The following is a 19,781-nucleotide window of genomic DNA, read 5'->3' on the forward strand; positions in this document are numbered from 1 at the left end:
CAAAAAACTTCAACTGTGACGTCTGTACGCAAGGGAAAATGACAAACTATCAAAACAAAATACCAGACAAAAAGGCAAAAAAAAAATCTTATCAATGGTGCATTGTGACTTGAATGGTCCTGTGAAACCGATGGCCAGAGAACATTATAGATATGTGTTGAATTTCGTAGATGACCATTCAGGTTTAATAATGGTTTACTTTTTAAAGAACAAATGCTAGCAAGTAAGAAATATCTAGCCGACATGGCCCCCTACGGTGAAATCAAGTGTATTCGCTCTGACAACGGTACTGAATTCACCAATAAAGACTTTGAACTTTTACTAATTAACCATCATATCAGGCATGAAACATCAGCTCTTAGATCGCCACACCAAAACGGGACTGCTGAACATGTGTGGCGGACACTTTTTGAAATGGCAAGATGCCTACTCATTGAATCAAAACTCCCTAAAAACCTGTGGACGTATGCACTTATGGCGGCAGCCTATATATGCAACAGGTGCTTTAACAAAACACTATCTAAAACTCCATATGAATCTTTCTGTGGTAAAAAAACAAATTTAAGCAGAATGCATATATTTGGTTCAACTTGCTTCGCATATATAGAGAAAAAGAGTAAATTGAATATTAAAGCCGACAGAGGTATATTTCTTGGATACGATAAAAACAGTCCAGCCAATTTAATATTTTTTCCAGAAAAAAATAAAATAAAAAGAATCCGATGTGTAAAATTCACAGACACGTTTAATTTTACAGACGAAAACCCGTCATATGAAGAAGGTGAAATTATATTACCTCAAATAATTAAAACAAATGAAAACAATAAAAATGACGGAGACGAGAGTGTCCATAATGATGATGATGATGATGATGATAAAGTCGAAAGATATCCCAAAAGAAATAGAAGGCGACCCGATTTTTTTGTGGTCGGCAATATAAAAGATTATCAAATCGACTATTGCTATTCAATGGAAAATGCGCCAAAAAGCTTCAATGAAGCAATTAATTCAGAACATTGTGATGAATGGAAAATTGCCATGAAAAAAGAAAAAGATGCCTTAACCGAAAATGATACCTATACGGTAGTGCCTCTCCCAAGAGATAAACATGTTATTTCTACCAGATGGGTCTTTACAAAAAAGAGTGCAGCATCAGGCATAGGACAGTACAAAGCAAGATTTGTTGCTAAAGGGTACTCTCAGATTTACAGTATAGAATATTTTTCTACGTTTTCACCGACCATAAACCTAATGACAATCAGAATTTTACTGCAAATTGCATCACAATATGACCTAAACATCCATCAAATGGACGTAAAAAATGCTTATTTGAATGCCCCAATAGACTGTGAAATTTATATTACCCCTCCAGAGGGATTTATAATGAAAAATAAAAATAGCATGTGGCGACTTAACAAGTCATTATATGGTCTAAAGCAGAGTGCTCAGTGTTGGAACACAGTATTTCATGATTATATCATTAAACAACAATTTAGACAATGCACTGTAGACCCCTGTTTATATACCCAACACAAAGGCGATAAACTACTGATTTTGGTTTTGTGGGTCGAGGATATTTTAATCACATCAAATGGTGACATAATGTTAACTGATATTAAGAACAAATTAAGTAAAAGATTCAAAATGACCAATCTTGGCAAAATATCCTGGTTTCTGGGGATAGAATTTACTCAAAGCAAAGGACTTGTTACGATGATTCAATCGAGATACATCGACAAAATACTATTAAAATTTGGAATGGGAAAGTGCAAGAAATGCTCTACACCGGTCGAAAATGATATTAATAAAAATATACACACAGAATCTGAAATAATAAATGACACACAATATCGCGAAATTATAGGTAGTCTTATAGATTTAATGACTGCAACCAGGCCCGACATATGCTATACAGTAACAAAACTGTCACAAAATTATCACGACCGACAATGAAAGATTTAAACAGAGCTAAACAAGTCCTGCGTTATTTAAAAGGAACTAAAGAACAGAAGTTAGTATTTAGAAAATCAAGAAATCCCCTAAAATTAGAAGGTTTTTCGGATTCAGACTGGGCAAACGACGAAGATCGCAAGAGTGTATCTGGATATTGTTTCAGACTCTCAGAAAATGGGCCTATTATTTTATGGAAATCTAAAAAGCAACAGATTGTATCTCTCTCTACGTGTGAAGCAGAATTTATCGCGATCACACACATGACCCAGGAAGCACTCTACCTTAAAAATATCCTAAAGACTATTTTAGAGCCAGAATTAATTAAAAGCCCCGTAGTAATTAATTGTGATAATCAAGCCAGTATAGTCTTAGCACAAAACACGATAATCAACCAAAGATCTACGCATATAGATATAAAATACCATTTCATAAAAAACGAGATAAAAAAGGAATCCATTATTTTGAATTACATATCATCAGAACAAAATATCGCTGATGTATTTACGAAACTCATAACAAGGATAAAGTTACAACGTTTTTTCTCAAAACTTGTTGGGGAATTCGACTGAATAATTTTTTTTTTACTGCCCTGTATGTATATAGATTTCTATATATCAAAAAAAAAAAAAAAAAATTAGTCCTGGACAAGACGTTAAACTTTATCCATTTTATTTGTATTAACACTTTAACCTACTAATGCGTAAGTAATACTTTTGCTTAAAAAACACAAAAAAACTTTGTAATTTTCCTTTTTGACATTTGAACACAATAAAAAATGGCATCTTTTTAAATGCTAAAATTCTAAGATCCAAATGATTTCTAATTTTTGTTATGTCTAAGTGAATATAAAAATATATATTTACTTTTGAGCAGAACAAACACAAGGGACTTCCCCATTATAAAAAAATAGGGAAGATGTTGCAATATTTTGGTGTTATCTCACACATTCGGACGATTCTATTTATAAACGATGCTGCTAAGAACTGAGGAATCAAATTAATTCACGTTCTGCTACCAATCAATCAGAAACCAGATTGCTTCATAAATATTAAACCTTTTCTGGAGCAATTTCACATGTTCTTTTCCGTCTCGACACGGTAAGAACATTTTGTTCTGTGGAACTGTCTACTACAAGCAAGTCACCTCCCAGGACTTGTGTGTAACAGCGAACCATCTGAAAGTGTTCTGAAACTAAAAATGGCTTACACTTCTAGAATGTGTTTTATAACTTGGGAGTACTGTTAAAACTATTATTAGTTAGCTAGTTGGTACAGAAATGAGTATCTGAAATTCTGTTAATAATCTTTTTATTTAGAATATCAGAAAAAAACAGACATTTCTCAACCTATTTGAATAAAAAATGAAACAGATCCACACACGACATACTCTACCTATTTGAATAATATCAGTGAAAGATGTATAGTACATGGTTGTTATTTGTCATTATAGCAGGGTCAGACATCTAATTGTTGTAGCTACACAGATAAAATTTATCTATGAAACTAAATCAGTCCATAGATGAATTCCAGTGAAGATAATTGATGCCTTTCATCTAAAAACAAGGCCAAATGAAAGAGTAATTACAATTAGTATTTGACAAGAATGAAAAGACTAGTTCTTAGTGACCGTCTAGTTGTTTTTCTACTGGAAGTAGAAAGGTTAACATTTTCATTAGAGTTAGGCTTTAAATCTTAAAGAGATCACAGCAATCTTTAGTTGTTATTAGTACTACTAGTTAATTTTATTTCTTTTCTCAATTTTCCATCCACTAAATGCTTTTTTGTAAGCAGGATAATACTTTTCACAAGTTTTAACTTTTAACTCTTCTTTTTTAAGTAAGAAAACACAAACAGGATTTTGCAAATTAATACATTTATTATGGTGATTTAAAATCTGATGTGAATTTTTATCAAATCAACAATTAGAGTGAAAAGCATAATGAATTAATTTACCTTTTGGATCATTGTGAGTCAGTAATTGGATCTCGGATTCTTTAGCAAATTCTATTAATTCTGGAGGCATTACACAACAACTGGCCAAATTCACTTGGTTGATGCATGGTTTCACCTATGATAAAAGAAAAACATTATTTGTAAAATAAATTAAAAGTAGAAAGGAGACTGAGATTACTATGTAAAATATTCAATGGCTTCATACCAAATTAAATATAATGTTGAATGTTTGAAGAGAAAGAAAAATTATTTTTATGAGCTGATCAAGAATATAAAGTGTAAAAAACAATCCTATGTGCATTAAAATATAGAGAAAAATTATTTTACTCTATTATTAAAAAATATATTTCGAAGTTTTGTCTGAAAGATTATACTTTTTTATTTAAAGAAAAATGAATTTAAAAGTTTTGCTTAAACGATAAAACATTTTTTATTAAAAGTTTTAAAAGTTTTGCTTGAACAAGTAAACTTTTTTTTTATTATTAAATAATAGATTTTAGAGTTTTGCTTAAATAATTAAACGTTTTTTTTTTTTTTTTTTATTAAAAATTGAATTTTAAAGCTTTGCCTGAAAGATTAAATCTTTTTTTTTAATTGAAAAATTAATTTTAGTGTGTGCTCGAAAGATTAAAAATTTCTTTATAAAAAAATTAATTTTAAAGTTTTGCTGTAAAGATTACACCTGCTTTTGTGGAAAAATACACTTTAGAGTTTTGCTTGGAGAGTTAAACAAACCCTTTTCTTATTGAAAAATGCATTTTAAAGTTTTGCTTGAAACATTAAACCTTTTTATAAATTGAAGAATGAATTTTAGAGTTTTGCTCGAAAAACTAAACTTATTTTTTCATAAAAAATTGAATTTTAAAACTTTGCAAGAAAGATTGATATCTTTTTAATTGAAAAATGAATTCTGAGTTTTTCTTTAAAGATTAAACCATTTTTTAAAAATGAATTTTAGAGTTTTTTTTTTGAAAAGTTTACATATTTTTTTATTAAAAAATGAATTTCAGAGTTTTGCCTGTTAAGATAAAACTTTTTAACTGAAAAATGAATTTTTTAAATTCAAAAACTTTTTAAATTTAAAAATAAATTTTAGTGTTTTTATTGAAATATGTATTTTAGAGTTTTGCTTGAAAGATTTAACCTTTTTATTAATTGAAAAATAAATTTAAGAGTTTTGCTTGAAAGATGGTATCTTTTCTTTTTATTGGAAAATAAATTTTGTTTTTGTTTGCAAAAACTCAAAATTGATTTCTCAATAAAATATGTTTGAATCTTCAAACATATTTTATCGAGAAATCAATTTTGAGTTTTTGCTTGAAAAATGAAACTTTTTTTAATTGAAATATAAATTTTACCATTTGTTTGAAAGATTAAACTCATTTTTATTGAAAAAATGAATTCAAGACTTTTTATTGAAAAATAAATTCTGGCATATGTTTAAAACCTTTATTTAATTATAGAGTTTTGCTTGAAAGATAAAGCATTTTATTAAAAATTGAATTTTAAAGTTTTGCTTCAAAAATCATTTTTTTAATTTAAAAATAAATTTTAACATTTTGCTTAAAAAACGGTTTGAAAAAGTTTTAGTCTTTCAGATAAAAACTTTTTTTTTTATTGAACAATGAATTTTAGTTTTGCTTGAAGAATTAAACTTTTTTATTAAAAATTATTTTTACATTTAGTTTTACCTAGAAATATGGAACATTTTTTTATTAAAAATTGAATTTTTAAGTTTTGCTTCGAAGATTACACTAAAAAATTAAAAAAATAATTTCAATATTTTGCTGAAAAGATTAAAACTATATTATTCAAATATGAATTTTACCGTTTGCTTGAAAAATTAAACTTTTTTTTTATCGAAAAAGTAATTTTTGAGTTTTGCTTGAAAGATTAAAACTTTTTTATTAAAAAATTAATTTTAGAGATTTGCTTGTAAGGTTAAACTATTTTTTTTATCAAAAATTTAATTTTAAAGTTTTGCTTTAAAGATAAAACTTTTAATTAAAAAATGAATTTTTACATTTACTTAAAAGACTAAACTTTTTTTTAATGGAAGAATGAATTTTAGAGTTTGAATTGAACATTAAGCGTTTTTCTTAATTGAAAATTGAATTTGTAAGTTTTGCTTGAAAGATTAAACCTGTTTTTAAAATGACAAATTAATTTTTGAGTTTTGCTTGAAAGGTTAATTTTTATTTTAATAAACTCTTCAATTCAGAAATAAAACTTATGTTCTCAAAAGTAATTTAAAAAATTTCAACATTCAATCGCAACCACATTGACCAATGAACATGTTTCAAATTTTGCAGGATAAGCAGAGTATGCACACATTTAAAAATGAAAATGCAAAATTACAAAAGTAAAACGATTCTTGAAAATAGCTTAGAATAAGGTTTATTTTTCTTTCAGGCAATTCTGGATACATTTTACTTATTATTGATTACAAATTTCATAATTAGTTCATTTCTAGATGCATGTCTAAATAGGAGGCAATGATGTTGATATGTGATGCTCAAGTTTGAAATCACATTTTCATCACAAAACAAGCTAACTGAATAAAGATTAAGATTATCCATTTTTATTTGGTTTTCCTTAAAGACATTCGACTGAAACTTACTGTAGCCCATTTGTAAAGTTCCTCCAATAATTCAATGTCCAAATCTGAAACACCTGGCATCAACAGCAACTCTTCTTCATACAATTGCTGAACAACTTCCCAAAATGGTTGCACATGTTTTAATTTCAATTCAATTTCGCTTTCTTCTTCGTCAAATTCACCATTCCAAGAGAGCAACAAGGTTTCAATGTATTCAACATCCAATTCGTCTAAAACTAAAAATTTACAAACAAAAAATATTTCTGATTATATAATAGACAACGAACTAAGGACATGACAAATTTGGTTATTCTTGTCATCATTACTGTTTAAAACATGATTTAAAAATTTTAAAATATAATATTATGAACACAATGTTCCAAATTAAATGCCACCGACTCATGTTAATAAAATTCATAAGTGATTCCATGTTAAATCACAGATTTTTTTGTTTTTATATTTGCCAAACTTATAGATCTTCATTATATGAATTGAATGGCACTTTTCTTCTTTCTTTTTTTTTTTTTTTTTTGATCTATCAACCTCTATGGGTTATTTAAGGTAAGTTATGTTTTTAATTGAGATTCTTTATTTTTCTTAATTCAGATCTTTTGATATATTTTCAAGAATTTATAGATATTCTCTAAATCATTGTATTCAAATAGATTTTTCAAATTAATGTTGAAGAAAGACTTTCTGAGGTTCTTTAGTGTTTCACATTCCATAAGGATCCATTTGACTGTGATAAGTGTTTGGCATACTCTACGTTTTGGTTGTAATTCTTTGTCAGAATAAAGGAGTGTGTGAGACTTATGTGCTCTATGCAGAGTCGGAATAAGATAACTTGTTCTTTTCTGGATTTTGTGAGAGTAGGGACATATTTATCTATTTTAGGTTTTATTTGAAATAATTTGTTTTGCGTATTTTTGTTCCAGTTTTGTTGCCATTTATTTTGGAGAAGTTTATTTATTTTTGGTTTCAGATCTGCATATGAAATTTTGAAATTTTCACAGGTTAATTTGAGAGCAAATTTGGCTACTTTATCAGCTCTTTCATTGCCTTTTTCTCCTATGTGGCTAGGAGTCCAGCATAGAAGAATTTCTTTATTATTAGACATATTGTTTAGTTTGCATAGAAGTTTTTGAGGGGATTTTCGAATTTTTTATTTTGCAGTGATGTTAATACAAATAGTGAATCTGAAAGTATGATGAATTTTTGATAATTGCTGTTTGAGATAATGTCAAGTTCTAGTTTTATTGCATATGCTTCTGCTGTAACGATTGAGCTTTCTGTTGGCAGAGCCTTCTTTAAAGTTTTTATCTTAGATACTGATGCACAAGCCGTCCTTTCATTGTCCTTGGATACACCTGTATATATATGAGGTGGTATTTTATATATTATATGAGGATGTTGTGTATTTCATCTTGATAGGTGCCTAAGTGGGTTTCTGCTTTGAGAAATTCTTTTAAACTAAGGTTTACATTCGTGGTGGGACATTTGGGATTATATGGTTGTGTATGTTTGTATAGATTCCATTCTTAACCTGAATGTTTTTATTGTTTTTCTTTACTTTCAAATAGGTCTTTATATTTTGGGTTGAAAATGTAAGCTGAGTTGGATGGAGTGGATTTAATTTAGTGCTAGTTTTTCTGTTCGAATTTGTGGTGGGGTAATTTCTTTTTAGATATAACTTTCTAGCTGATCTATAAATGAAACTGGTATCTAATTGGAACCGAATAAGGTATTTATTAGTGATGGGATGATTCCAATATTTTTTCCGATTCTGATACAATTACCAATTCCGAACAAAATTCCCAATTCTGATTCTTTCTAAATCTTTAAATATTTAACTATATAGCCGTATTTTTTTTTTCCGATTACCATAGAAACACACATGTTAAATGTGCAGATCCTTTCCTAAATGTAAAAATATACTTGTGGGTGTAATAAACAAGCATATGGCTACAAGAAAAATACAGACAACCGAGTAAGGGTAAATATATATATATTTTTTATTTCTCACCAAATCAGAGATTTAAGGCGTCGTCGTTATGATGGCTGGCCGGGTGTTGAGATAAACTCGTCAATGATCAAAGTTTCTTTGGGTTGGGTTGGGTTGGGTGCGGGGCGGTGATGGCAGAAATGTGGCTTAGTGTGTGTGGCGATCCTTGTTAGCTGATTGCGCTTAGCGTGGGGTTAGTGAGAGGTATCAGCCGAAGAAGGAAAGGGGTTTGTATCAGGATCGCGGGTAAGATGGTAGTGGTGGGCGATGCAGGCTGTGCGTAGTAAGCTTCGCATCTGATGTCATTGACGAGGGGTCGGATGCTGGCTGAAGACGGAGCGAATTCACAGCGTGCCACGCTAGGACCGATCTGTCGGTTGTTGAAAAGGTATTTTTATAGTCATGAAGCGGATGTAGTAAGGAGCAAAGAAAGTTTTTTTTAATTGCTGGCTTGAGTTTGCTTTTTGATTGTGTTTGTTTTTTGTGCTATAATGTGTTGTAGTGAACCGTCTGTTTGGTGTATGTATGCATGTGTCATATCGATTTGAAGCTAATAAAATTGTGAATATAATCTAGTCAGTGTTGTGAGGTTGCAATGTTTTGTGAATTATATATTGGTGTTTATATGCTTTGAAGTTGTGTTTACTGTGATGTTTGTGTTTTGTATTTTGGTTTTTTCTTTTGCTGTGCGGCTTTCTCTGGCAGTTTTATTCTAATGATGTGTGCATCTAAAGAAATGGGATTTGAAGTTGTCATGTGTATTTATTGTGTTCATTTGCGTTGTACCGACGAACAGATTTGTCCTAGCGTTGCCATTGTTGTTGCTGTCGCTGCTCCTGCTGGTTTCCGGTTTATTCATGCAAATATGGAGGGATATGCGATATAACATGGGGAAGATCTATGGATTTTAGCTTCACTGGTGGTTTAAAATCAATAAATATTTATTATTTTATCATTATTAGCAGCAATGGAAGATTTTGCTTTAAACAAAATCAAATAAAAAAGACAAAAGAATCATTTTGGCATTGGAAAATTGGTACAAATTTTTCCGATTCTAATACCCTCAAATATTCCGATTTTTCCGATTCCGATTTCTCGTCCCAACACTAGTATTTATATATTTTATGAAAGGTTTGTTAATCGGCTCCTCACTTTGTGCAAGCGACTACTCAAAGGAGTTGGAGGGCGGCTTTGTTGCTTTTTCTTTTAGAGAATTTATGTGGATTACGAATGTTAATTTCTTATCAAATATGACTGAAAAAGTTTTATTGGTTAACCCAACTGGTATTATATTTTCCCTTCAAGTTTCATTCAACACAAAACCAAAAACACATATTAATGATAAATGATTTATTATTCTATTCATTGAAATTTGCTAATTCTTAAATAAAAAAAAAAGTTAATAAAAAATAGTTGCTCATGTGCGCATGTAAAAATGTTTGTAAAAGTGAGAAATTATTTTAATCATTTAAAAAATTTTTTTTTTTTTTTTTTTTTTAGATTAGGTCCACCTTATAATCATCCCCAACCTCCTCATCTTAAGAACAGCTTCCGGAATAAACACCATTTTTGGAGGGGGGGGGATGAAAAAATATTTGCAAAATTTAACTGATATTTGTTGTCAGCTTACCCACCCGAAAATACTATTAAAAAAAAAAAAAGGGAGGGGTTCGCTGACCATTGCAGAGAAGTAGATTTATTTATCAATAAAAGTTGCGGAGAAGTAAATTTATTTATCAATAAAAGTTGCAGAGAAGTAGATTTATTTATCAATAAAAGTCGTCAAATTGTGGAGGTGGACCTAAATGTAAATATTTACCCAAAAAATTATCCACTAATGTAAATTAAAATGTCTGTAAAAGTGAGAAATTATCAATACATGGTTTAGTTATTTTTTTTTTTTTTTTAATATTCATGAAAAGAGTTACGCCAACGTAAGTAAATACATGAATTAGTAACTTTTTTTTCTTTTAATATTAATAAAGAGTAAAAAAATTTTTTCCAATGAAGAGTTAAGCCAACGTAAATAAATAAATGTTTGTAAAAGTGACAAATTCAGGTTTAGTTACTTTTTTTATTCATAAAAAGAGTTAAGTCAACGTAAATGAATAATGTTTGTAATGTAAGTGCGAAAGGCAACGTAAGTAAATAAATGATAAATGTTACGTGCGCATGACTAAGGGGGGGGCTAAGGGAGCGACCATTAAATAATTCTGCTGGTCGCCGTGGAATTCAACGCCCAAAGAGTACACCACTTTATTTTAAATATTTATTTTCCAAAGGACTGTTTGAATAAATCAACAATGAATAAAATAGCGCTTCTACCTGTTATGATGTTATGATTTAGATCTCGTTTTGACTTGAGGACGCCGTCATACTGTCTGCCACGTGTCACCGTGACGACCACCACTCAAGTTTCATGATTCCTGACCGCTTTGGGGAGAAATTGACTATGTAGGGATTCACTCTACGATCGCTGCCATGGCACCAAAGTCGAGGCACATGATCATGGTTACCGCCACGAAATTACGGGCAGAACGCTTAGATGCCTTACACACCGTAGCGAAAATAACAACTCAAAAGAAACACAGTTTTCTCGACCTGGGGGCAATTTCTTCATCACTGACCATTGTCTACAACTATGTCCGCCTGCTTGCTATATTTAGCGAAGCCAAGGAAAAGACAGCAGAAGGACCACTAGCCTCGTCATCACTACAACGCTACGGCTGTCGCGACCAATACTACTACCACTACAACGAAGTAATCGTCGCGCCTTATAAACAACAACAACTATCGCCATTAACACAGCATTATAGCCAGCACCGCTGCTACTACTACTACAAACGGAGGCTTCGTCACGCCTTATAAACAACAACAACTATCGCCATTACCACAGCATTATAGCCAGCACTGCTGCTACTACTACTACAAACGGAGGCTTCGTCGCGCCTTATAAACAACAACAACTATCGCCATTAACACAGCATTATAGCCAGCACTGCTGCTACTACTACTACAAACGGAGGCTTCGTCGCGCCTTGTAACCAACAACAACTATCGCCATTGACACAGCATTATAACCAGCACTGCTGCTACTACTACTACAAACGGAGGCTTCGTCGCGCCTTATAAACAACAACAACTATCGCCATTAACACAGCATTATAGCCAGCACTGCTGCTACTACTACTACAAACGGAGGCTTCGTCGCGCCTTGTAACGAACAACAACTATCGCCATTGACACAGCATTATAGCCAGCACTGCTGCTACTACTACTACAAATGGAGGCATCATCGCGCCTTATAAACAACAACTATCGCCATTAACACAGCATTATAACCAGCACCGCTGCTACTACTACTACAACGAAGGGATCGTCGCGCTTTATAACAACAACAGCAACAACAACAACAATCTGCCATCTTCACCCCAACGACAGCTCGTTATTATTCTGTGTTATTTATTCGAAAATAAATTGTTGAGTTCGTCCAATTTTTAATCCTGTGTTGTCTATTCTTTTTGCTTGTCACCATACGCTTCGTAACATAACAACTGGTGTCAGAAGCGTGCGACAGGTAGAATGGACTACTCAGGGTGCACCTGTAACGAACTTCTCAGTTTTATCAGAGACCAGAAATCGGCACTCCTCCAGCTAAAATCGAGTACATCACGACCAGACGAGGCCCTTATCACCGAAATAAAAGCGGACCTAGAGATTATGCTCTCCACCCTCAAATCGACCACCTTAACCGACACGCCCAAAGCCGATAACAACAACTACAATCTGATGATCAGATTACAGGCCATACATGATTCGGTAAAGGATATAAAAAAGTTCAACCCCGGGAACGATGTTAACCGCTTCATCATGGATGTAAACAAAATATACATGATACACGTCAAGCCGGAAATCAGTACACACCCTAGTATCGAAAAAGAGTTTGTCAGAATCTGCAAACAGCTTCTGAACGAAGGGATATTTCAGCAAATGACGGACTCCCAACACGACACATCTACCTTCGAGCAACTCAAAGCATACCTCATAACGACCCACGGCAGCCAAATGACGAACTTCCAGCACCTCAGCCGGGCTTGGGATTTGCAGCGTCGAGATGGGAAGAGATTGACAGATTTCGCCGGCCGACTGGAAAACACGATTAAAGAGGCTGCAGTACACATAAAGGCAAAATTTAAGTCGGACCACTCACGGGAAATACCTGCAGATACTGTCTTCTCTCTCATGGGTGCAATGCTAATGAGCGAGAAGGTGAAAGCCTGGACACCGAGCTTATACCCACACATCGTCAAAACAATGGATAAGCATTATACGGCGGGTGGGATAGCTAGTGATGCACAGCGGTACATCGACTGTGGTGTCAAAACGGACGATGAAATTAATGATAGTCCCATCGTGTACTACGCAAACAGGCCACAACGATCTGATCAAAGGACTATCGAACTGAACACAATGTGAACAGGCAAACACTCCGCCCACAGGCAAGGAAAGATACCACAACACCGCGCAACACCAAACCCACTGGCACTCGCGGCCATTTTCAGACGTGCAGGGACGATGAACAAAATCAGGATGCTGAGATCTGCCAAAACTACATGAAAGGCTATGCATGCTTCCGTGGACGCAACTGTCGGTACCGGCACCCACCTCGTGCCCAGGCATATATCGCAACAGACGACAAGGATATGCCACCGGAAGATACTCTCCCCACTACCATGGCCGAGGATTTTCAATACGGACCGGGCGAGATGTGATGGCTCACCCCGTGGTCCAACAGACTTGCCATCACGTATTTAACTTTCATCAACACTCGGCGCAGAAGTCACCTTTCGTCAACACACATTTCATGATCGAGGGAGCTACGTTCTCGGACATATCTATGTTGGACTCAGGCTGCTCCACTTGCATTATGCCAGTATCTCGAATACCCGAAGAGATCAGACGTCGAATAACGCCATCCAACGTGCATGTGAGAGGCATAAACGGCAGCATCCATATCCTTGGCGAACTTAATTGTGGCATCGCCATCGGCAACCACGATTCACCCAGGTTTGACGGGATCAACATGCTGATAACATCCGCTATATCTCCAATCCTGATCGGCCAAAGCATCCTTGGTCACAGCACATTAGACTCATACACAATCGACCACCAAAAATCAACGATCGAATTCAGACGCACGCTCGCGTCCACTCCGATAACTCACGCGGCAGCAATACTACCAGCTCTTACGCAGAAGATACCAGCTGATGATACCACATTTGGAGCCCACACCATCGATCATCCCACTAGACTCACACAGCCCAGCCTCAAGACACTAAATGAAAAACTACACTGGCTACAGAGTAATGTGGGTGTGGCATTGCCCAACCATCCAAACCGCGACGAACTGGAGGCCACAGCAGACTTAATCATCCGCTTCGCCGACATCATGGGTACCGAAAAGGGAGAAAAGGGTACCTTCATCAGACCAGTCCGAATACCAACCAATGGCCAATCCCGCTGTCAGAAGCAACACCCAATCGCCAAGGCTCTCGAGGCTGATGTTGATGCTGAAATCATGCACATGGCCGCCAGAGAGATCATCGAACCATGCAAGGACCCCAAGGGTTTTAATAGCCCTGTATTTGCCGTTCGCAAGAAGAACGGGGCAATCCGGGTAGTTGCCAACTTCAAAGCAACACTCAACAAGGTCCTAGTCGATCTCGACCCCTACCCCATACCTACGATTGACCACCTGTTCCACAGAATCGGCGAAGGAAATAAATATTTTGCATCCCTTGATCTTCGCAGTGGCTATTGGTAGATCGCTATCGACGAGCGTGATCGACACAAAACTGCATTCACATGGAAGGGCAAATGCTACCAATACACACGACTCGCCTTTGGTCTCACATCTGCCGGACAAATCTTCTCCCGCTGCATAGCTGAAGCCTTGGCCACTGTTACATCTCGCACCAACATATCCTTGTACATTGACGACAACCTAGTCCACGCCAAAACATTTGAAGGATACATACTGGCACTGGAGCAACTATTCACCGCCCTACGTAAATTTGGACTAAAATTGAATCCGGATAAATGTACCTTCCTCGCGAACGAAGCAAAATTCCTCAGTCGCATCGTAAATAGCAAGGGTTTCAAGGCCGACCCCGAATACGTCCGCGCCATCATGGAAATGAAGCCTCCAACAACAAAAAAGGAACTGCAAGGCCTCATAGGTCGTTTAGTGTGGATACGGCAAAATTCCTGGAGACACGGGTACAGGAACAAATCAGGTCGGACACATTTTCCAGCATCATGGCCCCCATCCATGAACTGAATAGGGCGGGCAAACCATTTGCATGGACTGAGCAGGTGGACAAGGCCTTTAATAAGATAAAGAAACGACTGTCCTCGCCTCCTGTCATTTCATTCCCTGACTTTGATCAACTCTTCACGCTCACCACTGATGCGAGTGACACCGCATGTGGGGCCATCCTAATGCAAGAAGATGACAGGGGAAAGAAGATCATAGCAGTCGCTTCACACATATTTAACACCACGGAACAAAACTGGTCCACAACTGAACGCGAGGCATACGCAATAAAGTGGGCCATAGCAAAATTCAACTATTTCCTACACAGCCGCCCCTTCGTCATCTTCACCGATCACAGATCACTAACCTATCTGGATCAGCGGGTATTCAACAATGCCAAAATCCGCAGATGGCAGGAAGAGGTCGCATGCTATAAATTCGTCCTGGAATTTGTGGAGGGCGAATCTAATGTCTGGGCCGACATGCAGAAAAAATAACACACCAGCTGACGCCAACCCTGCAGGCAAAACATTCAGAATCCAGGGTTCGGACCTACGCATTTACATCCCATCTTGGTGTATGGACGAAATTGATGGATCAATGCTCATCCCCGAAACACACACATCTCAGAACACCCGCCACCACAAGAATATTGTGGATGCGTTCTTTGCCTATCACTCTACATCGAACATCCCCACAAAATACAATTGCGACCATATCAATATCGCTGCTGAACAATGCACAGACAACACACTGTCGAGAATCATCAAAACCCTCCAGACGAATAACTCCAGCAAAAACTGTAACATCGACCCCGATGACCATCAGGCCCCCATACTCAACAAATACATCCACCAGTTCTACCTGGAGCCCGGCACATCTGTCTTGATGATTAGGGACAACAATCATTCCCCAAAACTGGTCGTACCGTACAAACTCCGTCCCAAGTACCTGCATCAGGCCCATGACTGCGTCAATCATTCAGGTATCGCCCGCATGCGCGAACATCTATCCGGCTACTGGTGGGAATGCAAGGACCATGACATTAAGACGTATGTCAACTCCTGCGAAACATGTGCCAAGCGGAAGGGTAACTATGGCAAACGCAAGGACTGGCCCACCGGACACTGCAAACGTGGAGAAAGACCGTTCGAAATCATCTACATTGATTTCGTCACGATGCCAATTTCAAAGGGGAAACGCTACATGCTAACCATGCTGGACAGTTTCAGTAGACACCTTACGGCTGTGCCGTGTTCCAGAGATCGTGCGATCGATGCTGCCCGTGGAATTTACAGTTTCTTCCTTCAACACCGGGAAATAGCACGCATTGTTTCATCCGATCGCGGAACCCACTTCACGGGGGAGGTATACAGGATCTTTTGCCAACTCACATCAATCACGCAGGAATTACATTGTGCCTGGCGACCACAAAGCTCAGGCAACATTGAACGACAGCACCGCACGATGAAAAACGCCATATACATGCTGTGCGAAGATAGAGACTGTGAGTGGACCGACGTCCTCGAATCCGTCATCTCATCAATGAATGCTACCATCAACAGTGCCACTGGAGCGTCACCACACTATATAATCACTGGTCGGCAGCCCAACATTGGTTTACCAAGATTACCCGACAACAGTATCACAAACCACAGCCCCACGGCTTACGGCATGCAGGTCAATGCCCTGTTAAGACAAGTTCATCGACACGCCGCGCTGGCCAACAATGAAGCTGACCATGCCCAAAACCCAAATTTAGACAAGGACATGAATAAGGAACCAATACAAGTCGGTGACAGGGTACTAATCCACCGGCCTCAATCAGCTATTGCTCACGCATCTCACCTACCCTGGATCGGTACCTTCGAAGGTGCTAAGACCAACAGCATGGTGATCCAGATAAAAAATGATGACGGCGAGAGTGAATGGGTTCACCGGGCACATGTCCGCCGATTAATACCACGACCAAAACATTTGTCCCCCAATCTACCTCCTCTACCCTACCCAACTCGTCAATCTACCAAAGAGACAACGCCTCCACCCAAGGCAGGGGCACACAGAGCGTTGCAGGACCCCATATACATAGAAACCCCTCGACTACCGTCAGGATACAGATCAGACCTGATTCGGAATTGGTCAACACGAGGCCAGCTTCCTAAACAATTTAAGGATTTCATCATGGGTTGATTCCATTCACACATGCAACTATGACCGCACTGGACAATTCAAGTCAAAATGAGATCTGGGGGAGCTGTTATGATGTTATGATTTAGATCTTGTTTTGACTTGAGGACGCCGTCATACTGTCTGCCACGTGTCACCATGACGACCACCACTCAAGTTTCATGATTCCTGACCACTTTGGGGAGAAATTGACTACGTAGGGATTCACTCTACGATCGCTGCCATGGCACCAAAGTCGAGGCACATGATCATGGTTACCGCCACGAAATTACTGGCAGAACCCTTAGATGCCTTACACACCGTAGCGAAAATAACAACTCAAAAGAAACACAGTTTTCTCGACCTGGGGGCAATTTCTTCATCACTGACCATTGTCTACAACTACGTCCGCCTGCTTGCTATATTTAGCGAAGCCAAGGAAAAGACAGCAGAAGGACCACCAGCCTCGTCATCACTACAACGCTACGGCTGTCGCGACCAATACTACTACCACTACAACGAAGTCATCGTCGCGCCTTATAAACAACAACAAATATCGCCATTAACACAGCATTATAACCAGCACCGCTGCTACTACTACTACTACAAACGGAGGCTTCATCGCGCCTTATAAACAACAACAACTATCGCCATTAACACAGCATTATAGCCAGCACTGCTGCTACTACTACTACAAACGGAGGCTTCGTCGCGCCTTGTAACCAACAACAACTATCGCCATTAACACAGCATTATAACCAGCACTGCTGCTACTACTACAAACGGAGGCATCGTCGCGCCTTATAAACAACACAACTATCGCCATTAACACAGCATTATAGCCAGCACTGCTGCTACTACTACTACAAACGGAGGCATCGTCGCGCCTTATAAACAACAACAACTATCGCCATTAACACAGCATTATAACCAGCACCGCTGCTACTACTACTACAACGAAGGGATCGTCGCGCTTTATAACAACAACAGCAACAACAACAACAATCTGCCATCTTCACCCCAACGACAGCTTGTTATTATTCTGTGTTATTTATTCGAAAATAAATTGTTGAGTTCGTCCAATTTTTAATCCTGTGTTGTCTATTCTTTTTGCTTGTCACCATACGCTTCGTAACATAACATACCCTTTATTGCCGAAATTGGAGACGCCATTTTTTTCCACGCACTTGCTATCTAAATCTAGGGGAGAAATCATTATATAGTCGGACGATTACTTCCGGAAAGGGAAAGAATAAATTTACCAAAATTAACATTTATTACTTCCAAAAACGTTAAATTAAACTAAAATTATCATTTATTACTTCCAGAAACTTGGTAAACCGATATTACTGGAGAAAATGAATCTTGACAATTCAAAAGAATGTTTAAAATTATTTATTTATTCGAAAAACAAAAAAAAACAAAAAAAATAAACTTCCGCAAAGAACTATGAAAAAAAGTAAATAAAGAAAGTGAAAAAGAACATATATCCATAATTGTTTAATTGGAAATGTTTCGATTTAATTAATGAGAACGGGAAGTTTTTCATGGAACATTTCTTTATTATTATTAAAAACAGTAAATTGAAATGACATATTCATAATAGTTTAAACTGGGCGAGCGCTATTTGAAAATCAAAACATTTATTAGTTTTTTGTTTGTTTATTTATTTTTTCGTGTGTGTGTGTGTGTTTTATGTTTTTCGAACAAATGAATAATTTTATACATTTTTTTTAATTAAAGCAACTTTGAAAGACCAACAACAAATTAATTTAAATTATTGTTTTTTTTTTTTTTTAACGGAGAAGTGGGTTGTTTTTATTTTATATTTTTTTTACTGGGAATCGAAAAGTTTGCGTAAAAAATATAATTTTAAGAAAACAATTTTGAAATGAAACCAACATTGGACTTTTATAAAATAGTTTTTTTTTTTTTTTTCGAACAAATAAATAATTTTAAACATTCTTTTGAATTGTCAAGATTTTTTTATCAAATAAATAAATTTCAAGCAATTTTTGCAATAAATAATAAATAGCAACTTCGTTAATGTAAAATTAACGAAGTTGCTATTTATATACTGTTTATATACTCGCCCCAGCATATTATAAACACCCTAACCTCCCCATGTTAAAACGGCTTTCGGAATGAACACGCCCTCCCCCCCACAAGTGTTAAGAACGACTTTCGAGGTTTGTGGAAGGGCGTGTTTAATTTGAAAGCCGTTTTTAACATGGGGAGGTTAGGGTGTTTATAATATGCTGAGGCATGCCGTAAAAATGAAACAGTTTAGAAAAAGTTAAAACAAACTTTTTTATGTAAACAATGCCGTGAAAGAAACTAAACAATTAAAACGTAATGTTTGATGAGTGAAAAGCCTTAAGATAAATAAAGGAATTTAAAATTTAAAAAATTGATAAGATACATAAATGTATTTAAATTTAAAAAATAGGACGTTTCTTTTGTGCTAATGCAGAAAGTGATTCGCGCTATTGTTTTAAATCGTATTTCCACGTTTAATTAAAGTTTTATGATATGTTTTTATTCAATTGTAAGGTTAAAGTACAGAATAGATACAAAACACCCTCCCCTCCCCATGTTAATAAAGGCTTTTTAAATAATAACGTTATTATTTCAGCATGGATCACTCTCTGCATGAGTACCTTTTTTTTTTACTTGTAATTTGAGAGTAGTTGAAACGGAAGTCACCAGAAATAAAACCGGACAGTCTCGCAGAAACGACTTACAAAAAATATCTTTATTTTAATTAATATTTTTATAATTCGCAATGTCAAA

General features: G+C 36.0%; 1 protein-coding gene across 4 annotated transcripts in view; it reads right to left on the reverse strand.

Annotated features, from left to right (window-relative positions):
* Positions 1-19,781, reverse strand: part of LOC145286008 (glutamate--cysteine ligase regulatory subunit-like) — a 329,284-nt gene that overhangs the window by 43,011 nt on the left and 266,492 nt on the right. For all 4 annotated transcript variants that reach the window (XM_080134608.1, XM_080134609.1, XM_080134607.1 and 1 more), the window contains 2 exons: positions 6,526-6,740; positions 3,906-4,020 (listed from right to left, as the gene is read on the reverse strand). In XM_080134608.1, coding sequence (XP_079990734.1) covers positions 3,906-4,020; positions 6,526-6,740 — 330 coding nt within the window. The remainder of the gene's footprint in view (positions 1-3,905; positions 4,021-6,525; positions 6,741-19,781) is intronic.

This window comes from Euprymna scolopes, chromosome 10 (genome assembly GCF_053919585.1).
Source record: "Euprymna scolopes isolate OS-2025 chromosome 10, ASM5391958v1, whole genome shotgun sequence".
In the NCBI taxonomy this organism is placed as follows: domain Eukaryota; kingdom Metazoa; phylum Mollusca; class Cephalopoda; order Sepiida; family Sepiolidae; genus Euprymna; species Euprymna scolopes.